The sequence below is a fragment of the Myotis lucifugus genome, unplaced genomic scaffold, assembly GCF_000147115.1.
Source record: "Myotis lucifugus unplaced genomic scaffold, Myoluc2.0 scaffold_31, whole genome shotgun sequence".
NCBI classification, from domain to species: Eukaryota; Metazoa; Chordata; class Mammalia; order Chiroptera; family Vespertilionidae; genus Myotis; species Myotis lucifugus.
In genome coordinates, this window is record NW_005871079.1 from 783,909 (window position 1) to 805,478 (window position 21,570).

A 21,570-nucleotide genomic window follows, 5' to 3' on the forward strand; every position below is an offset into this window, starting at 1 on the left:
AGAGATAGAAACATCAGTGATGAGAAAGAACCATTGATCAGCTGCCTCCTGCATGCCCACAACCCGGGCATGTGCCCTTGACTGGAATCAAACCTGGGACCTTTCAGTCCACAGGCCGACGCTCTATCCACTGAGCCAAACCAGCTAGGGCTTTTATGTATTTTTAATTGTTAAATTTATTGTATGTACTAAAGTATATTTCCCATCTTTTTAGTAACTTACAAACCATCTTCACAGTTTTTGCCATTTCATATACTATGCACTACCATCCCAACATGTAGTGCTACTTTTTAAAAAAAGATTTCTCTTTTTAATTTCGAGAGAGAGAGAAACATCATTGTGAGATCGAGACATCAGTTGGTTGCCTCCTGCACACTCCGTGCATGGGATGATGCCCACTGGCCAGGGCGAACTATCCTATTATTTTTTTATTTAAATCACTTCACTTTTTAAAATATATATTATTGATTTTTAGAGAGATAGGAAGGGGGGAGAGAGAGAGAGAGAGAGAGAGAAAGAAACATCGATGTGAGAACAAGACATTGATCAGTTGCCTCCTCCATGCTCCCTACTGGGGATTGAACCTGCAACCTGGGCATGTGCTTTGATTGGGAATCAAACCGGCAACCTTTTCGGTGCTCAGGACAACATCTAACCAACTGACTCACACCGGCCAGGGCTAACTCACTTCACTTCTTATTACTCAAAAAAATATTCTGAAAGGGAGTTTAATATTACTGCAAAATTAGAAAACAGCTTGCACAACAATAAAGATAAAAACAATGTTAGTGCTAGATCTATACTGTTCCTTACTGAAAGCAGAGAACAGAATTCTTTTTAAAAAGGGAGGGGGAGATAAGGAGTTATACAGCAGTTTTCTTCCTGTGATGAGAATTGAAAAGGAAATTATTTTCTCATTGTATAATTCTTTTATTTAGAGTAACCACTAAAGCAATATATTTTACAAAAATAAATAAGAATCAGTATGAATGTATACCTTCTCTTTCTTTTTAATAAAATTTTATTTTGATGTAACTTTAAACTTACAGAAAATATGCAAGAGTATACATGGAAATTCTGTATACCTTTTACCCAGATTCACTAGTTACTTGCATTTTCCCTATTTGCTTTATTATTTCTCCATTGCAAAGTAGTCAGTTTTGCTATAACCCAATATGTTCATTCCTAAAACTCATTATGCTATGCAAAATTATACAATAGAAACCCATTGGGCCTATGGGGAGAAAAATGACAGCATAGTTTTACACATTTAAGATTGTCAAGAAATATACAAATACAATAAATATGTACTTTGTTTTTAGAAAGACCTGAAGCTAGCTTGTGGAAGCAGGCCTTGGAAGGGTATAGTGCAGTGATGGCAAACCGTTTGAGCTGGGCGTGTCAGCATTTTGAAAAACCCTAACTTAACTCTGGTGCTGTGTCACATATAGAAATTTTTTGATATTTGCAACCATAGTAAAACAAAGACATATTTTTGATATTTATTTTATATATTTAAATGCCATTTAACAAAGAAAAATCAACCAAAAAAATGAGTTCGCATGTCACCTCTGACACGCGTGTTATAGGTTCGCCATCACTGGTATAGTGGGTCAAACAATTGAAAGCGCTTATCTAAAGTTGGATAGAACGCTGCAACAGCAAATATGGTTGGATAGGGCTCATAATACATGTGGTGACCTGAGGTAGCTGGTAGATGTTTGAGAGGAGTGTATGTGTGTCTGTATTTGTGCACAAATTACATGTATTTCTCAGCAGCTAGGTTGAGTTGGGTGGAGTTTTCTGCATTCACCTAGAGAAAAACCTCATGTTTCTTGTAGATAGAATTGCATGTAAGCAAATTTGAAATCCATGTATTTCTTAAATTGTCTCCTAATATATCAGTTGCTCAGAACAAATTTGTCTTCAAAACAAGTATTATACAAAATTATTTTTCTCCTTGTAATTATGTATGTGGAGATACTATGAGACTATGTTGTATCCTATTCTTCATGAAACTAGGTTTAAGAACCAGTGATTTTGCCCTAGCTGGTTTGGCTCAGTGGATAGAGTGTCAGCCTGCAGACTGAAGGGTCCGATTCCGGTCAAGGGCACATGCCCTTGTTGTGGGCTCGATCCCCAGTAGGAGGCATGAAGGAGGCAGGCATTCAATGATTCTCTCCTCTCTGAAATCAATAAAAATATTTAATTTTTTAAAAAAGATGATGCTGGTATCATAAAATGACTTGGGAAATGTCCCTCTTATTTTCTGAAAGAGTTCTGGTATTATTTTTTAACTGTTTCATAGAATTTATCAGTGAAAATTATAAAAGAAATGGACTCTGTAAAAACTACAATATCAATATCACTAAAAATTTTTCTTGTAAGTACCATTAAATACCCTGTCAGTGTTTAAATTTCTGATCATCCCATGAATGCCAGTAGGAATACATTAATTTTAAAAATCATTTTGATTGAGCATAGATGGTTATTAAATTAATATTTTCCTTTTTTATATACAGGTTCGTGACAATAAGAAATTAAGAGTGAATGCTGTTATTGCTCCCAGGAGTTCATATGCCGACAGAGCACCTTCAAGATCTCTAAATGAACTAAAGTAAGTCTTGAAAATACTATTAGAACTAACCTGTACCTTTTAAATATTGAGTAGTCATTTATCTCTTTAATATATTTTAATTATCTTTTTGTCACATATTTGTTATAGGCTGTATTATTTCCCTTTAGGATCTCTACTTAAGTCTAAAATAAGGAAAAATCTAGGCGCAGGAACAGACTATGGTATAGTTAATATATGATGATAATGTTTTAAATCATTGGAATAATATTGGGACTATTTAATTAAAAATACCAAAATGCTTGGTTAATTATTGGGAAAATAAAAGTGATAAAACACCACTTAATAATGCAAAAATAATTTCCAGAGGACTAAATGGAAAAATTGCAATTACTAAAATAGTAATAAGTAAATATCTTAACTCTGAATGTAAGTAGACATTCTAAATACAAAATCAATAGAAGAAATGTCAAAAAAAAACAGATTAATAGTTTGTAATCATAAATATATAAAAATTAAACCTTGACAAGGCAATAAATCTCAATTATTAACCACTTAAGTGATTTTCAAATATACAAATACACAAAGAAAAGACTCTTATTTATTGGCTACTTGTCAACCATCAGATTTTTTTAATGATATTTTAAGAAGAAAAATCTAATAGGTGTTTTTCCTTTCAGACAATATGGATTTTTCTCTTACTTGCGAGAATTATTTGATGCCCCTGCTCCTGTCATGAGCTACCTTTGCAGCCAGTATCATATTCATGAAGTTCCTGTAGGAACTGAAAGGACCAGAGAAAGAATTGAACGGGTAAGAAAGTACTAAATCAGTAGTTTTATTAAGTTTTCTTAGCTTACACTCAAGGAAAAAAGGTAAGAAATTTAAAGAAGCTTTATCATTCTGTTGTTTTTAACCACATAGAAATTATCTTTGTATTTTGTATTTTTAATATAACATAAAACATAATATAACAAAGTATTGACTAGTACTTTATGACAGGAGTGATGTGGAGTTACCTAGAGTAAATAAATAATACCTATAGGGTCATTAAGTTAAATCCTGAAAAGAAATACCTGGCACTCTTACCTGATTCTGTTCTGCCTTGCTTGATGGACCTATGTTTAAACATTACATTAATGATTTAATCATTTAGGTTCTTGTATTCTGGATTATCTTTCAGAGAAATTATACTTCAGGATGGTAGGCTTCGATATAGTGAAACCTCCCCGTCTTAAAGCTTCTACTTAAGATTACCTCATATATCAGTGACCATCCTTACTTAATAGGGTCTCATTTTCCTAGCTTATTGTAGTACTTAGGTTGTTTTTTTTTAATCCATTGGATTCTTTAAAAAAAACGTTTGTTTTTTATTTTCCAATTATAGTTGACATTCAATATTATACTAGTTACTGTGTACAGCATAGTGGTTGGATTTTTATATAACTTACAAAGTGATCTCCCTGATAAGCCATTCTTTTCTATAATTCTTTATTGTTGAAAGTATTACAATATGTTCCCTTTTTTTCCCCTTTGACCCCCCACCACCACCCCCCAAGCCTTCCTTCAACACCCTATTGTCTGTGGCCATGGGTTTATGCATATATGCATACAAGATTTTTGATTGATTATCTCCCACCCTCCTTCACCTTCCAGGCTTTTTTTTAATATACTAATTGCAATTTTATTTGGGTGACATTGGTTGATAAGATCATACAGGTTTCTCAAGGAACTCTTAGTTCCTATATTCTGCCAACACGGTTTAGAATTGTCTTCTTACAAGTTAACTCCAAGGCTCCAAACCACATTTGTTGTTTATATCACAGGCAGAATCAGGGAAGAAATCTCTTCTAAAACAGGTTTTTCCATAACACCAAGTTGCCCTATTAATACCACTTGTAAGCATCTAGGACCCAATTACAGACCTACTGTTACTTACAATATTGATTTTATTAGAAAATATGTTTAAAATTTTCTAACAACTGGTTTACAGTTAATCCAGTGTAGCGCTCTGGTCTTAATTCTACGGTGTTTAGCAAAAAGGACAAGACCATATTCATAAACCAAACCAATGTCTGTCATAACTTTAGGTATAGGTAGGGCTGTTTGAAGGTGAGGGTAGCTTTACTATTGCAAAAAGACTATAGAAAATTTGGTAAGGGCTTTCAGTTTTACTTCTTGAACAGTGCTTCATGTTGAATTTTCATGTACTTTAAGTCACCCAGAGAGCTGTTTTACTAGAGAAACAGCATTGGAATTAAAATAATTTACATTAAAAGTAAAATTAATTCATAATAAGTCATATTTTCCTTCATCTCTTTTCAAATATTTTTCTTAAACTCTGTTTTTATATAGGTGATGGTATCTTTAAAATCCTTGAAAACATTGAATGTTTCTTATACTTATTGTTTCATTGTCCAACTCGGTGCTGTATTGTATATAAACACTTATAAATTATGATGAGATGCTTCTCAGACATGTGCATATACTGTGAAGTCCCTGACATTATTTTGGATATCTTTCAGAAGATACAAACTTATATTGAGTAAACTACTTATCTTTATATCTGCAATCATATCTAGATAATGACAATAACAGCTATATTTCTTCCTTAGACTAACAGTACATTTTTTAGTGTAAGTTTTGCTTTATTATTGAATTCTAACATTTTAGGTTCTCTAACAATGATTACAACCTATTTATGGAATTGTTCTCAATTTCTAATACTTCCCCCTTTGGTTAAATTTTCTGCTGATACTCTTGATGTCCTTTTTGGTGGGAATGCCTTTCCCTCACCATCTCTCAGTTCAATCCCATTTAAAACTTATTTTCCTGAAACTTGGGTAACCTGTTCTAGGCTTTCCCTTCATTCCAAATTATTCAGCATTGGATGCCAGTTTATAAAATTTAGGATGCTTAAATGTCTTTTCACTTAGACTATAAACTTCAGCAGAGAAGCCATAATAGTATTGGTAATAAACCTTTAGAGTTTAGAAAGAAACTGAATTACAGAAGCTTATTTTTTATTAGATCTATTCCTTGTATAAGTTCTTGAGAAAAAAGATCCCCCCAAAATGCAAAAATTAAGTCTCTGAAATCCTTGACAAGTGTTTCCATTAAGTATTTTCTCAAATTATACAGGAATTGAATTTAAGATTATGTATATTTGAACAGTATAACTGAGGGGAAGGAAGAGTAAGTAACTTACCTGAAATAACAGTTCAATGTATGGACACATGGGTCCTGGTATCTTTTCTGTAGATACAATAAAGCTCCAAAAGTACACTTAGTTGGGAGCGATTGTATAGCGAAGTAGAATATAGTTAGCTTTGCTAGTTGTTTTGGTTTCTCCTAATTTTCTTAATGTTATCTAAGATAATAACATAAAATGTATCAGCTACCTTTTTAGAAATACTGTTGGATAAGTTTTTAAAAAACAGCTGTATACTATATTTTGATCTAAAATTCATTTGATCTGTATTTTTAATTCTTTGGTTTTTTTAAAATATATCAGTTATTATTAGATATGCACTGATACTTATTTTACATTGTAGGTAATACAAGAAACCAGATTAAAACAAATGTATACAGCAGAAGAAAAGTATGTGGTGAAAACTTCTTTTTATTCAAATAAAGTTATTTCTAGTAACACATCCCTAAAAGTAGCCCAGTTTCTCACAGTCACTGTGGATCTAGAGCAAAGAAGACACCTAGAAGAACATCTAAAGGTTGGTTTTTTAAAATTTATTAGAAAAAAATATTAACAGGATTTATAATACTTTAACTAGGGCTCTTTAACTATTTTGAATATCCCATAGGAAATTAATAGAAAATTGCAAGCAGTGGAATCAGGGTTGATTGCTTTGCGTGAGAAGAACAAACATCTAGAACACAAAGATAATGAACTCAGACAACGAAAGAAGGAGCTTCTTGAAAGAAAAAACAAGAAAAGACAACTGGAACAAAAAATTAGTTCCAAACTAGGAAGGTATTTTGTATCCAGTTTCATGGGGTGTGGCTGGGGACACAGAGCAGTATGGGATATTATTAGTTTACCCTGGAATGACACCATAATTCCCTCAAGCACATTTTGTAATAATTTTTTTCTCAAACTTTAATCCTACTACCAGGGGAAATGAATATTAGCTTTTAGTTTCAAGGTTTTTACCATATCTTACTACATCATAGCTCAGATCTTTTTGTTGTTGTTCTTTTATACTTCTTGCCTATAGAATAAAGATATAGATATTAATGACATAATCAGCCTTTAATAATAAATGATAGCTCATTGGCTTGAGTAAGATGTAAGTTTACCTTGACCTAATATAGTATGTGTTTATAAACACATTCATAAATTGAATCATATTTGAGATGCATTAAGAAAATTTTGTGTGTTTTTTTTAAAGAAACAAATGTCATTAACTTTTATTTTAAAAGTTAATAATGTACCTTGGTTGCTTAAGACAAGTTCTATCTTTTTAGTCTAACTGCCTAGAATTTTTTTTTTTTTACTTTAAGCCTTTTTTCAACTTAAACCCTTCACTTCATTCAAGCACCTGCAAACACTTAACCTTTACTCTGCAGCTTCTATACTGTCTAAAACTAAACTTTCTCCTCATAAAGTATTGTTGATTTTCATAGTGAAATGACTTTTCATATGTACAGTTACGCACTTTGGAATACTACAGTGGTGGCCTGACAAGTCCCTACTCTCTTCAGTGCCTCCAGAATACTGTAAATTTCTCTTTTTATGTCCCTACCCCATGTAAGAATATCTGTTGTGATTTTCTGCCATTACATGAAATTTACTTAAATACTACTTTCCCTTAGACTAACTTTCAAGTTTTCCAAAATCTTGTTTCACTCTACCCATTCCAACTCATCACCCTCCCCCATGTACCATTCAGGACACTGTATAACTCCACTGAACTAGTTTATTCTTGTTTATTATTGCTCCCATCTTTTGTTCTTGCTTTATCCCCTAACGGCAACATAGTGTAGTGGAAACAATTTAGACTTTGGTGCATTCATACCACTTCATATCTGTGATCTTAGGTAACTTAACTTCTGAGCCTTACTTTCTTCATCTTAAAATAAAGAACAAAGTATTAACTTTATATATTTTTTAATTTCAGAGATGAAAGGAAAGGAGGAGAGAGAGAATCATTGATTGGCTGCCTCCTGCATCCCCCCTACAGGGGCCCACAACCCAGGCTTGTGCCCTGACTTGGAATTGAACTGTGACCTCCTGGTTCATAGCTTAACTCTCAGCCACTGAGCCATGGGGTGTTTTTTTTATTAAGCAAGTCCCCCATAACCCCCCGACCCCCAGTTAAGCTCCTTAAGGGGAGGGAGGGGACTGTGTTTATAAATAATATTGAAAACAAGAGTAACAACTAATATGCATCAGTTATGAGCCAGGCACTATACTAAGTGTGTTACATAGTTTACATCTTCACCACAGTCCTGTAGGAGGGGTTCTCGTATGATTTTTAATTTTTAGATGAAGAAACTGAAGTCCAGAAGAGTAACTTGTCCAGTTATGCAGGAAGGAGCAAACTCAGATCCACATTTGTAACTCCAAATGCTATACCATTAGCGCTAGCATTAGTTGCCTAGATAGATTACACTGGGCACATAATACGGGGTGTGGTAAAAGTAAGTTTATAGTTGTGAGTACACAAAACAATGTTTGTTACTGAATTATTATTTAGTATTGCATTATTTTCCATACAAACAACTGTAAGCCTGCTTTTGCCTCACCCTATACATATCTCAACAAATACTGTTTGATCCTGCATAGTTGCATAAAATGATTGTTTAATCTAGAAGCTAGCAGTTTAGACATCTGGGTAGCATTGCTAAATAGCTCATAAAACAGCAGGGGACCAAGGATTTGGGCTCAATCCTTGTGTATAACTGATTTCTACATCATTATACGTTTCATCATTACAGTTTAAAGCTGATGGAACAGGATACTTGCAATCTTGAAGAGGAAGAGCGAAAAGCAAATACTAAAATCAAAGAAATAAATGTTCAGAAAGCAAAACTTGTTACCGAATTAACAAACCTAATCAAGGTAAGGCATTTTCTTTATATTAGGTAGATAAGACAAGTTAGTAAAATCTTAGAGATTTTTAACTTTATTATTTGACATTTTTATTATCTATAATAATAAAAGTGTAATAGACTAATTAGACTGGATATCCTTCTGGACAAAGCCGGGACTCCGAGGGAAGCCCGGGTCCCAGGTGCCAGCAGCTGGGGGAAGGAAGGCTTACTCTTGCATTTCGTGCATCGGGAGAATTATCTAGTAAGATAATAAATTGGTTAAAAACACTCATTATGCTAAATTATAAATACACAGGAAAAGTTTTAAAAGTTCTCTTGTAAGAAATAGTTGTAAAAATAAAGTCACATCAGATGAAAAATATTTTTATGGTTTATAATTTTACAATTAAGAAAAATAATACATTAAAAAACAAACTTTTACGGATTTTTGTTCCTAGATTTGCACTTCTTTGCATATACAAAAAGTAGATTTAATTCTTCAAAATACTACAGTGATCTCCGAGAAGAACAAATTAGAATCAGATTATATGGCTGCATCATCACAACTACGTGTCAAAGAGGTAAATTTTTTGCTTCTATTTTTTTTAATTTTTGGGTTCTAGCCTCAGACCTGTTTGGAAACAATATATATCAATATATCCAGTATGCAGTTTGTGTTCTGTTTAATTTACAAATTTAATGCATTCTGCTGATTTGGAAGCAATATTTGAAATACTTTACTATGCATTTGTTATTTGATGGTGGTAATAATCATAAAAGATAAATCAGAATATCTGATTTAGTTCCTTGAAAACTAAAGTCCCCTGTCTGGTTTCTTATTAACTCATAAATTATAGTCATGAATATAGTAGCTTTAATTGCCATTTGCACATTTCAGAGAGTATACTGCAGATGAGTTCTAATTAACAGTAAGAGTGATATTGTATAGTCATGGCAATTTAATCTTCGGTAACTATCTGTCTGTGAAATGATGATAAAAATTGAAATAGTGTGCAGGGGAGGATGTACTAAGTTAACATACAACACAAAGAAAGGCTAGCAACAAAATGGTAGTGACCTGGTACAGTTTTTGAGTCTCAAATCCACATAATAACAAACCCATGGACAACATATACAACAAAGCTAAATTTCAGGGTATTTTAATTTGGTGTACTACAATATATTCTCACATTAACCACCCCAAGTTGGCATCAGACTGTACAAGTTAAGACTGCACAGTCCCCAACAAGACTGCCCTTACTTTAGACACCAGCTGCAAGTTCCAGGGGTCCTTGGGCCACCTGCAGTTTTGACCAAATGACTACAAATTGGAGGGTTCCCATGATCTCATCAGGCTCAGGAGTTTACTAGACTGACTCTCAGAACTCAAGAATATGTTATACATATGATTATAGTTTTATTATGAAGGATACAAATCACTACTGGTCAAATGAAGAGACATGGGATAAACTAACTTAGCAAAAGTTAAATGAAAGGAATCTAACTTTTTTATTTCCTCACCCAAGGATATGATTATTGATTTATTTTTTTAGAGAAACATTGATCAGTTGCCTCTCATACATGCCCCATCTGGGGATCGAACTCACAACCTAGGTATGTGCCCTGGGAATCAAACCTGCACCTTTTTGGTGTACTGGATATCGCTCCAACCAAGCCACCCAGTCGGGGCTCTAACTTTGTTTTGACTTCCCAATAACCTCACAGAGAAAAGGTCTTTCAGTTGACTTTAAAAAACAGAAATTTGATATTAAGAACCAAAAGAACTTGTATTATTTCAGTTATATAATGTTTGTAATATTATTCTGAATATATTACATTATAGGATAAAGCAAATAAGGGATTATGTTATGTCATTAGGATTTTCAGCATAAGAGAAAGATTCAGATATAAAACAAAGGAATATTCAAAACCTTGAAATATTTAAGTTGAATTAATGAACTCAATGTATTGTCTCCAAAAGAAAAAAATTTCCCAGATATGTGTATTGAAAAGACCCAGATTTTGGCCTCTAAATACTTTTGGACACTAAAATCGACCATTGGAGAAATGGCCGATTCCTGAGCAGGGAAAGAAATGTCCGAGATTAACCTCAATTATATTGTCACACCAGAAAGCAGAGAAGTTATTAAAAGATGACTTGACTCGGAACATGAAAAACCTCCTCCTGCCACAGATGAAGTGGTAATAGATTGAAACACATCAAATATCTTAATCTATGAGTTCATAATGATATCTTAATCTATGAATTCATAATGATACTTTTAAAAAATAATATTGGTCATCTTTAGAGGATATTAGGGAACCGGCTCATTTTGAAAAATGGCAAAGAAAGAATTTAGCATTTATCCTTCCTTTCTTCTGTGAACTGTTATTTAGGATAAACAAGTAATTCAAATAATAAATGCAGAAGGAATTAGTGTATAGAATATTGTCACTTTGCAACTGCACTGCTAACATCACAAAAGAAATAGCCAGATATGTATGTGGATCTTAATGGAAGGACACACCACCACCTATGAAATAATATTGTAAAAAATTATATGTCATTTTGATTAAGCTTTTAAAACAGGGTTTCTCAACCTCAGCAAGATAAACATTTTGGACTAGTAATTATTTTTGTGAAGGGTCTTTTTTGAAGTGTAGTATGTCTAGCAGTATCCCTGGTCTCTACTTGCTAGGTGCCAGTAGTACACACTCCCTCAAACCCTAGCTATGACAATTAATTGTCTACAGACATTGCCAGATGTACTCTGGGGAGGAAGAATGTCCCCATTTCAGAACTACTGCTGTAAAACTATCAGTTTCCAGGAAATACAGTGAATTTAGCAAGGTTGCAAAATTGAAGTTCAATATGTAAAAATCAGTTGTGGCTCCATACGTTAGCAATGAATAATTGGAAATTATAATTTAAAAAACAATACTGTGAAATACTTAGGGACATATTTACAAGATCTATATACTGAACACTTTAAAACTTTGCTGACAGAAGTTAAAATAGGACTTAAGTAAATAGAGCAGTTGATTGTGTTCATAGATCAGAAATTTGGGATTTGTTCAAATGTTGATTCTCCCCTAAATCTATAAATTGATTAAAATTCCCAGCAGAGTTTTTAGTTTTTAGAAAATTGCAAACTCATTCTAAAATGCAATGGACTTAGAAAAACTGAAAAAGCATTTGAATGACAACACCTAATTTTAAGACTTATTATAAAGCTACAGTAATGAATACATTATTGTATTGCTGTAAGAATAGACATGGGTCAGTGGAACAGAATAGATAATCCAGAGATAAAGTCACATATATTCAGTCAGTTGTTGTTTTTCAAAGATACCAAGACAATTCAATGGAGAAAGAATAATCTTACAGATAGTGATGGAACAATGGAATAGTCATCTACAAAAAATGAACCACAACCCTTACCTCATACCATATACACACACACACAAATGGGCATAGACTTAAATGTAAGAACTAAACCTATAAAACTTATTGAAGAAAACATAAGAGAAAATCTTAATGACCTTAGATTTGGCAAAATAGGACACAAAAGGAATCAGAGGTTGTAGTTTTATCAAAATTTAGAACTTTTTCCTTTAATAGATGCTGTTAAGAAAAGGCAAGCTATTAATTGGGAGAATATATTTGCAAAACATACACCTGACAAAGGACTCGTATCTAGATGAGGAGCTACTGCTGTGGGCTAAATCTAACTTAGGATCTGTTATATAAAGTTTCCTGCAAGCTAAGAATGGTTTTGACATTTTTTTTAAAGGGTTAAAACAGAAGAATATGTGACAGACTATATGTGGACCTCAAAACCTAAAATATTTCCTTACTGGCTCTGTATAGAAAAAGTTTGCTAACCCCTGATGAATACTATAAAAAGAATTCTGCCCTGGCTGGTGGTGTTCAGTGGTTAGAGTGTCAGCCTGGTCAAGGGCAAATACCTAGGTTGCAGGTTGGATGCGTGCAGGAGGCAACCAGTTGATGTGTCACTCTCACATTGATGTTTTTCTTTTAAGTCTTTTACCCCCTTTTAAATCTTTATTGTTTGAAAGTATTACATATGTCTCCTATTCCCCCCCCATTGATCGATGTGTTTTTCTCTCTCTCCCCCCCACTCTAAAAATCGCCAGAAAAAAATATCCTCAGGTAATGGTTAACCAAAAAACAAAAACAAAAAACACAACAAAACAACTCTTAACATTTATCAATACAAAGAAGACAAATAACCCAATCCAAAATATGGGCAAAAGTTTTAAGCATGCTCTTCACTAAAGAAAGTATACAGATAGCCAATAAGCACCTGAAAAGATTCCCAATCTTATTAGTCAGTGGGAAGTGTGAGTTAAAGCAATGATAATGAGTTAACACCACAGACCCTCTATAAAGCAGTGGTCACCAACCTTTCGGACCTCACAGACCACTGGTTAGCGACCACTGCTCTAAAGTGACTAAAATTTTAAGACTGAGTATACCAAAGTGCTGGAGAGGATGTGCAGCAAAGGCAGACTAAAAACCTATATGATCCATTTACATGAAATTCTATGAACTACAGAAGGCCTAGTGACAAATAAATCCATGGTTGCCTGGGAGGGTACAATGGGATGGATTACAGAGGGGTACAGAGCTGCTGCAGGTGATATACATTCATTATCTTGGTGGTGATGGTTTTACTGATGTATATATTTGTCAAAACTCAGCAAGTTGTACACTTTAAAATGGACAGTTTATTCAACAATTACACTTCAAAACTGAAAAAATTTTAAGAAAAACTTACATTATGATTTTTATAATTTGCTTCATTTAGGTCTTTTATAATTCTAAGTATGAAATTTTAATTATATATAAGTAGGAAGAGTAACATAACATACAAGTGTCCACTATTCCTGTTAAACAAATGTTATACTTTGCCATATTGGTTGCAGATTTTTAAAACTTTTCATGTATTCAAAGTCCCCTGTATCCTTTCCCATCAATTCTTCTACTTTCTTAGATTCTGCTCCTTTGGGGCAGTATGTGATTCACTTTACACTTAGCTTTTCACAAACATACCTGTTGTGTAAAAGTGAACTTTTAGTAGTATCTTTTAGAGTCACTACAGGTCAGATTTTCGGAAATAGAGACAGGACTGTACAGATGAATGGAAAGAGTAAATGAAAGTGGGATAGGAGCTTCATTATTCTGAAGCCGCTTCTTCAAAGTCTCCTGAAAAAGCTTATGGCTAGAAGAAACTGGAGGAAAAACCAATTTTGCTAGCAAATAAGCACAGGCAAACATAAACACACCTAGCCAAAAGGAGCTCAAGGTCAGGTTTGATGAGCAATGCCAGAGGCTTGGAAGATGGAAAGTTCCTTCCCTCTCTCCTCCCCACCAAAAAAAGCAGGGGCAATAGTAGCAGTAGTCATTCTGAATACTTGTATAGAAGGGATACAGCAAAGAAAAGAAACCAAAGCTGTAGTACCCAAACTGGAAGGCGGCAGGGGGAGGGTCGGCTGGATATGAAACTAGCTACCAAAGGAGGGGCCTTGTCAGTGTTCGTTTCGTGGGAGTGTGGAGGAAGCCAATCTGCCCGTTGTGCGTTCTGTTGGTAAATATTTGTAGAGCCCATGCTTTATTGATTGAGCCTATAAACCTGGTTGTTCGGTATAGAGAGATTTCATGAAGAAATTGAACCATCGTGCAGATACTATATGGAGCTTTAAGTGAAGTCACACAAGACAATATTTGATCCTGGTGCCCAGAGTTTTGTTTTTGAATCAAGTTTTAAGAACTTAAAGTTATGGGTTTGTATTACGTTTACAGAAGTATCATGAAATCATGATGGCTTTGTAGTAAGCGTTCTCCCAAACTTAACCCCCTCTTGACATAGTGAGAAATATTTTTCCAACAGCCTTTGTTCACATAGACATACTAAGATTAGATGCAGGATAACAGAGTATTCTCTTATGATCCATTTTATTAGTAGTAGCAGAAATATTCATATTTCCAATGGAGCTGACTACTCTAGAGAATAGGAAAGTTTCTTGGGAGGAGGTTTTGTTTTTAATCTTTGAGTCACTAAGTAATTTTTTACAAAAATGGCCACATTATACTGTCCAGATAACTAATTTCTGATTAGCTGCTTGTCTAGATTTTGTTACCTATAAATAATACCCACTTAGATCTCTACTTCATATCCCCCACATACGCACACCTTAGACAGGTGTTCCCATACCAATCTTACTTGGTACAACCCCTGACTTTTCTCGGGAATATTTTGCACCATTCTGCTTCCCTTTTTCATGTGTTGATCTGAAAATCATTTAATGCTTTTTATTTTTAACTGTTTTGCCAACCCTGTTGTAAAGTTCCTCTATTTTTATGCAGTGTGTACTTGACAGATTTGTTGCTGACTGACCATAATCACTAACCACATTTTAAATAGCCAGAAATGATAGTGAAAGAATACATACTAGAGTAGGTGTATGGTAGTTTTCTTTCTCTCTTACTTTTTTTTTTCTTCTCATGTTTGCTGTCATTTACCTATACATATTCTTACCCTTCTTACTCTCCTACATCATTTGAAACAAGGGGAAATCATTTTTTTCCCTACTTTTCCCTCTGAATACCTGGCAGATTGCACTAAGGAACCATTATTACCACTTCTGTTTTTGTCCTTTATTTACTCTGATTCTGAAACAAGTTCACAAAAGAAGATTGACTCAAAATTTCAGAAGGGGTTATCATCCTTGATGGAACTCGGGAATAGCTAACCACCACCCTCAAATTTAATACTTTCCCAAATTGTTGGAAAGCAAATAGGGAAACAGGATTACAGACCTACAAAACACCCCCAGAGAAAGGCAAATGTTGTGAACCTCTGTCTTGTAATTAATGTCACTACCTTCTGGAATATTTTCAGAACAAATTAGTAAGGTGAGTGCATGTGAATCCTGATACGGAGATGGACAGATGGATGGACATACCTAGAACTTGGTTTTTTACCACAGGCAAGTTTCCTAACACTCCAAGCGTGTAATCTTCAGCCATAGATATTATAATACTAGTAAATACCTGACCTGTAGGAGATTGTGATATCCTATCTAATAATAGACAAAGATTCAAATTGACCGTACTTTCGCTATGCCCACCATTGGCTAATCAGAATGATATACAAATTAACCACCAACAAAGATGGCGGTTAATTTGCATACGTAGGCACCAAGCGGTGGAGTGAAGACTGAAGGCGGCTCCGGCCGGAGCAGCGAGGGCTTGAAGGCGGCTCCGGCCAGAGCGAAGGCCTGGGTCCCGGGTGCCGGAGGAAAACCATTGCCGGCAGCCAGAGGAAGGGAAGGCCTATTGCACAAATCTTTTCGTGCAACAGGCCTCTAGTTTAATTTAATATGCTTAGTGTACACCAATATTTCCTTAAAAGTATCTATTTACATCAGGATCAATATAAATTAAAGATTGGAAATTAGTTTGTTAATCCTAATACTAAATCCTTGCTTTTATCTAATGTTCTTTCCTCTCCCTACCTGCTTAGCACTCTCCCACCCCCCCCCCAAAAAAAATATTTCAGAGGAGACATTTTTAAAATGAGATACATTTGGGGGAAGGGGGGTTATTTAACAAGTAAATAGTATTATTGCCATTACTTTATTGTAATATGTATTCTATCTTACATGTATTAAAACATATAGGTAACATTTGGATTTTAGACCATTTAAATTGGAATGAAATTTTGTGCTTGTATTAAAAAATTGAAGAAGAAATGTTTTAATTTACAGCTAGTGTTTTAGTAAAAGTTCAGAGTTCATGCTACCTAGAACTTAGTTTGGTTCCTTTTTACTAGCCTAACTGTACGCTGTTTGACTCTTATTTTAATAAGTTGTTAGAATTACTGTGTTAAATAATTTCATGTGTACCTGCTATTTAATAAGAAATTATGTGAACAATTCTGATTTCTTCCACAAGAGGGCCCTCTTAGAGAAGCTTTTCCTTCATTAAGTTATTTTGTACACCTTTCACGCCAGTTGAACTTTCTCAAAAAGAATTTCAGAGAAAAGATCATTCTTACTAATTTCCTCTCAGCATATATCCTACAAACTAATCTTTTCTGAGATGTTGGTGAGAGGTATTTTGTAAACTTTTTCTTTTTTCCCCTTTTGTCTTACATAGATGAAACATTTCTATTGTGTATTAATTGTTAAGGGCTAGACTCTTAAGTAGAAATGTATATAAAGCTCTTTTTACTAGCCTAACTGTACATTATCATCTTACATAATTCTATACTCCCTTCCACTCCTTACCCTCCCCCCAAAATAAATCTCAACAATTGTGGGGGTGGGGGACAGATGTTATGTGAAGAGGTATGTCACAAAAATGTACTGGTATGTATAGCCCTGGCTAGTGTAGTTCAGTTGGTTGAAGCATCATCCCATATACCCAATGGTTGAGGTTTGATTCCTGGTCAGGGCACATCCCCAGGTTGCAGGTTCAATCCCCTATCGGGGCTTATGCAGGAGGCAGCTGATTGATGTTTCTCTCTCTCTCTCTCTCTCTCTCTCTCTCTCTCTCTCTCTCTCTCAGATTTTTTAAAAAATATTTTTTTATTTTTTTGTTGATTTCAGAGAGGGAGAGAGAGAGAAACAACAATGATGAGAGACAATCATTGATCACCTGCCTCCTGCATGCCCCACACTGGGGATTGAGCCTGCAACCCAGGCATGTGCCCTGACTAGGAATTGAACCATGACCTCCTAGTTCATAGGCCAAAGCTCAACCACTGAGCCACGCTGGCTGGGCTAGCTCAGATTTTTTAAAAAATTTAAGTGTACTTATGGAAAGAACATCTCTGGTAAAGATTTTATTAGACATATGCCACCAAAGAGAAGGAAATCTTTGAGTGAGATTTTGTCCCCCTAAGCACAGAGCCCCACGTGTTCAACTCAAGGATTTCTTTCCCAGAGTGTTCTAACATCTCATTTAGCAAGGTCCAGAGTACTAGGAAGCGGGAATGGAAGACTTTAGGCGTGTTTAGTTTCTATTTAGCTGTTCCTTGTTTTACGTTTGCCTGAGTGTGATTGTCCCTAGAGAGCAGAGTAGGGATGATTGGGAAACTAACCTTTATTTTTATTTCTCTCAGGGTGTAGAAACTGAGGAATTCATTAAAGGAAACTATAGTACTGTGTGATTAGTATAAAGGCTTGCTTGTGTTTTCAGTTCAGTCCAGTATATATACCTTTACTTTTTATAACATTTTGTCTTGGTTTAGTTTATTTGCTATCAAATTTGTATGTTTAAAAATCACCCGAGGACCTTGTTAATAACAGATGTTCAGTCCTCAGCCCCAGAGAACTTAATCAAATAGGTCTGGCATATGGTTGGTATATCATTACTGTTTTAATAATCTACCACCCCAGGTATTTTTTTGTGCACACTGAAGTTTGAGGTTTAATGGAAAGAGTAAGCTAGACCTGTCTTCTTAGAAACCTGCTGACCTATTTCTGTAATCTTGAACAAGTTTCATATTAAGAAACTTGTTCTGAGCCACATCTAGAAAAGGAGATTATATTTTTTTAGATTGTGAGGATTAGATTAATTAACATACATGATAGTGGTTATAACAAAGCTTGGGCCACAGAAGGCATTCCATGATGCCCTTCTCGTTACACATGAAACTTTTGCCATCTGGCTCTTGCCATTCTCATCTTTTATATCCTTACCTCTCCTCCACACATGTTAGATCTTGTTACATAAATAAGTGGATCTTTGAGCTTCCTTGCCTTTACTTGTGTAATCACCTATCCTGGGAATGCCTGCTGCTGCTTGCTCTTTAGTAATTTCATACTTGTCCTTTAAGACCATTCACTTATCATATCATAGCTTCTGTGACTACTCTGACCTTTCTGCATCCCCTACCACCATGTATATACTTTCTTTTGCTTTTCTCTGTTCAATCTCTCCCACTGAGAGGATATAATGAAAAGAGCATGAGCTCTATAAGCAGGCATAGATGTGAATCCTGACAGCCTCTAACTAATTGTGTGAGATTGGACAAGTTGCTTTAATTTCTCTGTCTTTTTTTTTTTTTAATTTGCAAAGTGGGAACAATATTACTGTTCAGTGTTATGAGAAATAAGGGAATAATGTGTGTGAAGCATCTAGCACATAAGCTTTAAATAAATAATAGCTGTTTCTTTTACAGTGATTTTATGTATCTTTCCCCCTTACGTTTCTCTGCTCGGTGCATAATAAAAACTGACATTTAATAGATTCTCAGTAATTATTTGGTGAAGGAATGAATGTGTCCATGAATAAATGATAATTATATGGACAGGCATTTGGAAAACTATCAAAGGTTCTACTTAAATTTGAGTGCTGAGTTTTCTGATAGGAAGCCTATACACTGTGTATTTCAAATTTCATTAGAGTGAAATTATATATAGCTAAATCAAACTGAGGGAAAGGCAATTAAATTTAAAGTTCTTATGGATTAGAGAAATGTTGTACATGCTGATAAACTTTTAAGTTCAGATTTAACCTTTACAATAAAAGCAGTCATTTGAGATACGGTTTTCCGATTATTTGCTTATCACAATCATAATAATTTAATAACTTATTTGATATGTAATGTAATGTAATTTTAAAAAATAGCCCTCTGTTCAAATTTCCAAAATATTTTTTTCTTATAATAGCAACATTTCATTGAGTTGGATGAAAATAGACAGCGATTATTGCAGAAATGCAAGGAGCTTATGAGGAGAGCTAGGCAAGTATGTAACCTGGGTGCAGAGCAGACCGTTCCTCAAGAATATCAAACAGTAAGTATAAAAAGTATATAATGCCACAAGTTAACATTATTTGTAAGCTTAAAATGTGTTAGGCATTGTAATGGCCCATGAAAAACATGATGTTCCATAAAAAATAGGAGATTTTCAACTGAGTATGTAATTTTGCTAAACAAATTTTCTTTACTGTATTCAAACTTGCACCAGTCACTCGTGTTGCTTAGTACTAAAGTTTTTAAAACATGGGTATCACCTTGCAAAATTATTAGTACCATAACATTCATTTTTCCAATGAAATGTCCCTCCCCCAAGCCACTTTTCAGGAGTAGGATTGGGAAATGGGATGTGGTTTTTCATGGAAACATAGTACCAGTAATTGGTATATAAGAAACAGTAAATAGAGGTGATATTTAGAAAAACAGGCAAAATGAAAATGTTTTCCTGAATATTGGGTTTTTATTTGGAGTTCAATGGGAACTGAATCTTTAGGGCAAACATTTATTGGTAAGGAAAGGAGAAAAGAGCCTTTCTTTCCATTATATGCTGATATATCACTCAGTAACATGAGGAGATCCTGCCCTTTAGCCAAATTCCACCAATTATATAGCCTTGTGACCCTAAGCCTTATTCTACAAGTAGGGATAATACCTTGGCTACATGCCTATCCTCTTAGAATAATGTCACAATGAGAAAATGAATAGAAAATATATTAAGATATCTGACATTTGTATGGATTTCTTTAATTCTTAATTTCAAATGTTACTTATTTCAATAGATAAGGAAATGTCTACTAAGGATATAATGAAATGTCTACAAGGATATAAGTAAAACTGGAAAAAAATTAATTGAACTATAATTTTCAAATCCTCAAATGTTTTACTCTATGATATCAGACATAGAAACCACAAAGAATAGACTGGGTACATAATAAGAATGTAGATTTTTGAAGACAAATTGAGGAGCTATTATTTCTAAAAATATGCTAGAACTTCTCCAAAATACATTGGGTTATCATAAAATAAATGTAAATATAATATCTGTAGTAATTTTTCTTCCAGAAAGTAGCATGATTCTATCCTTGATAAGTCATACTGCTTTTGAAAGGAACAAAATTAGGAGATGATTCATACATTCATTAAAAATGTGTGTATGTGTATTGAACAAGACAGACAGACTTCTTTACTGAAAGTTATATGCTAGTCTGAATCATGTGGCAGATAAAAAAAAAACAAATAAAAAGGCAAATAGATGTTGGGTAGGAAGAGGTGCTAAAAATAAAACAAGGTAAGAGGATAGAGTGTCAAGGAAGGTTCCTTTGAAAAGATACTATTTTAGATGAGTCCTGAGTGAAGAGAAGAAATCAGTCTAGGGAACATTTGAGGGAGAAAATATCACAGCAGAAAAAACAGTTCATACAAAGCCCCCAGGACAGAATAATATTTGACACTAGAGGCCTGGTGCACGAATTCATGCATGGGTGGGGTCCCTCGGCCTGGCCATCAGGGCTGGCCGGCCGGCGGGAGGGGCTGTGGGAGGTTGGCCAGCCATGGGAGGTTGGCTGTGGGAGTGCACTGACCACCAGGGGGCAGCTCCTGCGTTAAGCTTCTTCCCCCTGATGGTCAGTGTGCATCATAACTACTGGCCGGTTGTCTGGTCGTAATGGTCACTTAGGCTTTTAGGTATATAGATGTTTTAGAATAACAGGAATCTTCAATGGGGCTAGTCCAGCCAAGACCGTACCCTTTTATGTAATGATGTTTACTTTGAATTTATATTAGTTCACACAAACACTCCATCCATGCTTTTGTTCCGGCCCTCCGGTCCAGTTTAAGAACCCATTGTGGCCCTCGAGTCAAAAAGTTTGCCCACCCCTGGGCTAGTCCAAGCAAAAAGGAAGGCAGTGTCAGGTCATGTATGGCCTTTTATACCATAGAAGGAGTTTGGGTTTCATTTTGAGATGGAATATACTAGAAGATTTTAAAGGAGTGATATGACTAACTACTGGAAATATCAGGGGGAACACTTTATAAAATACATGATTGTCTAATCACTATACTATATACCTAAAACCAATACAAGGTAATATTAAAAGTAAACTGTAATTGAAAAAAAATGGTTTTAGTAAAAAAATGTTTTAGTAAAATAAA

At 34.6% G+C, this 21,570-nt stretch overlaps 1 protein-coding gene across 14 annotated transcripts in view; it reads left to right on the forward strand.

Annotated features, from left to right (window-relative positions):
* The window catches only part of SMC5 (structural maintenance of chromosomes 5), a 77,123-nt gene that overhangs the window by 46,792 nt on the left and 8,761 nt on the right, over nt 1-21,570 (forward strand). For 12 of the 14 annotated variants that reach the window (XM_023752345.1, XM_014454093.2, XM_014454091.2 and 9 more), the window contains 7 exons: nt 2,523-2,617; nt 3,256-3,388; nt 6,130-6,303; nt 6,394-6,563; nt 8,531-8,654; nt 9,085-9,207; nt 19,331-19,456. In XM_023752345.1, the coding sequence (XP_023608113.1) occupies nt 2,523-2,617; nt 3,256-3,388; nt 6,130-6,303; nt 6,394-6,563; nt 8,531-8,654; nt 9,085-9,207; nt 19,331-19,456 (945 nt within the window). The remainder of the gene's footprint in view (nt 1-2,522; nt 2,618-3,255; nt 3,389-6,129; nt 6,304-6,393; nt 6,564-8,530; nt 8,655-9,084; nt 9,208-19,330; nt 19,457-21,570) is intronic. The other 2 variants (XM_023752337.1, XM_023752341.1) reach the window with 2 other exon arrangements.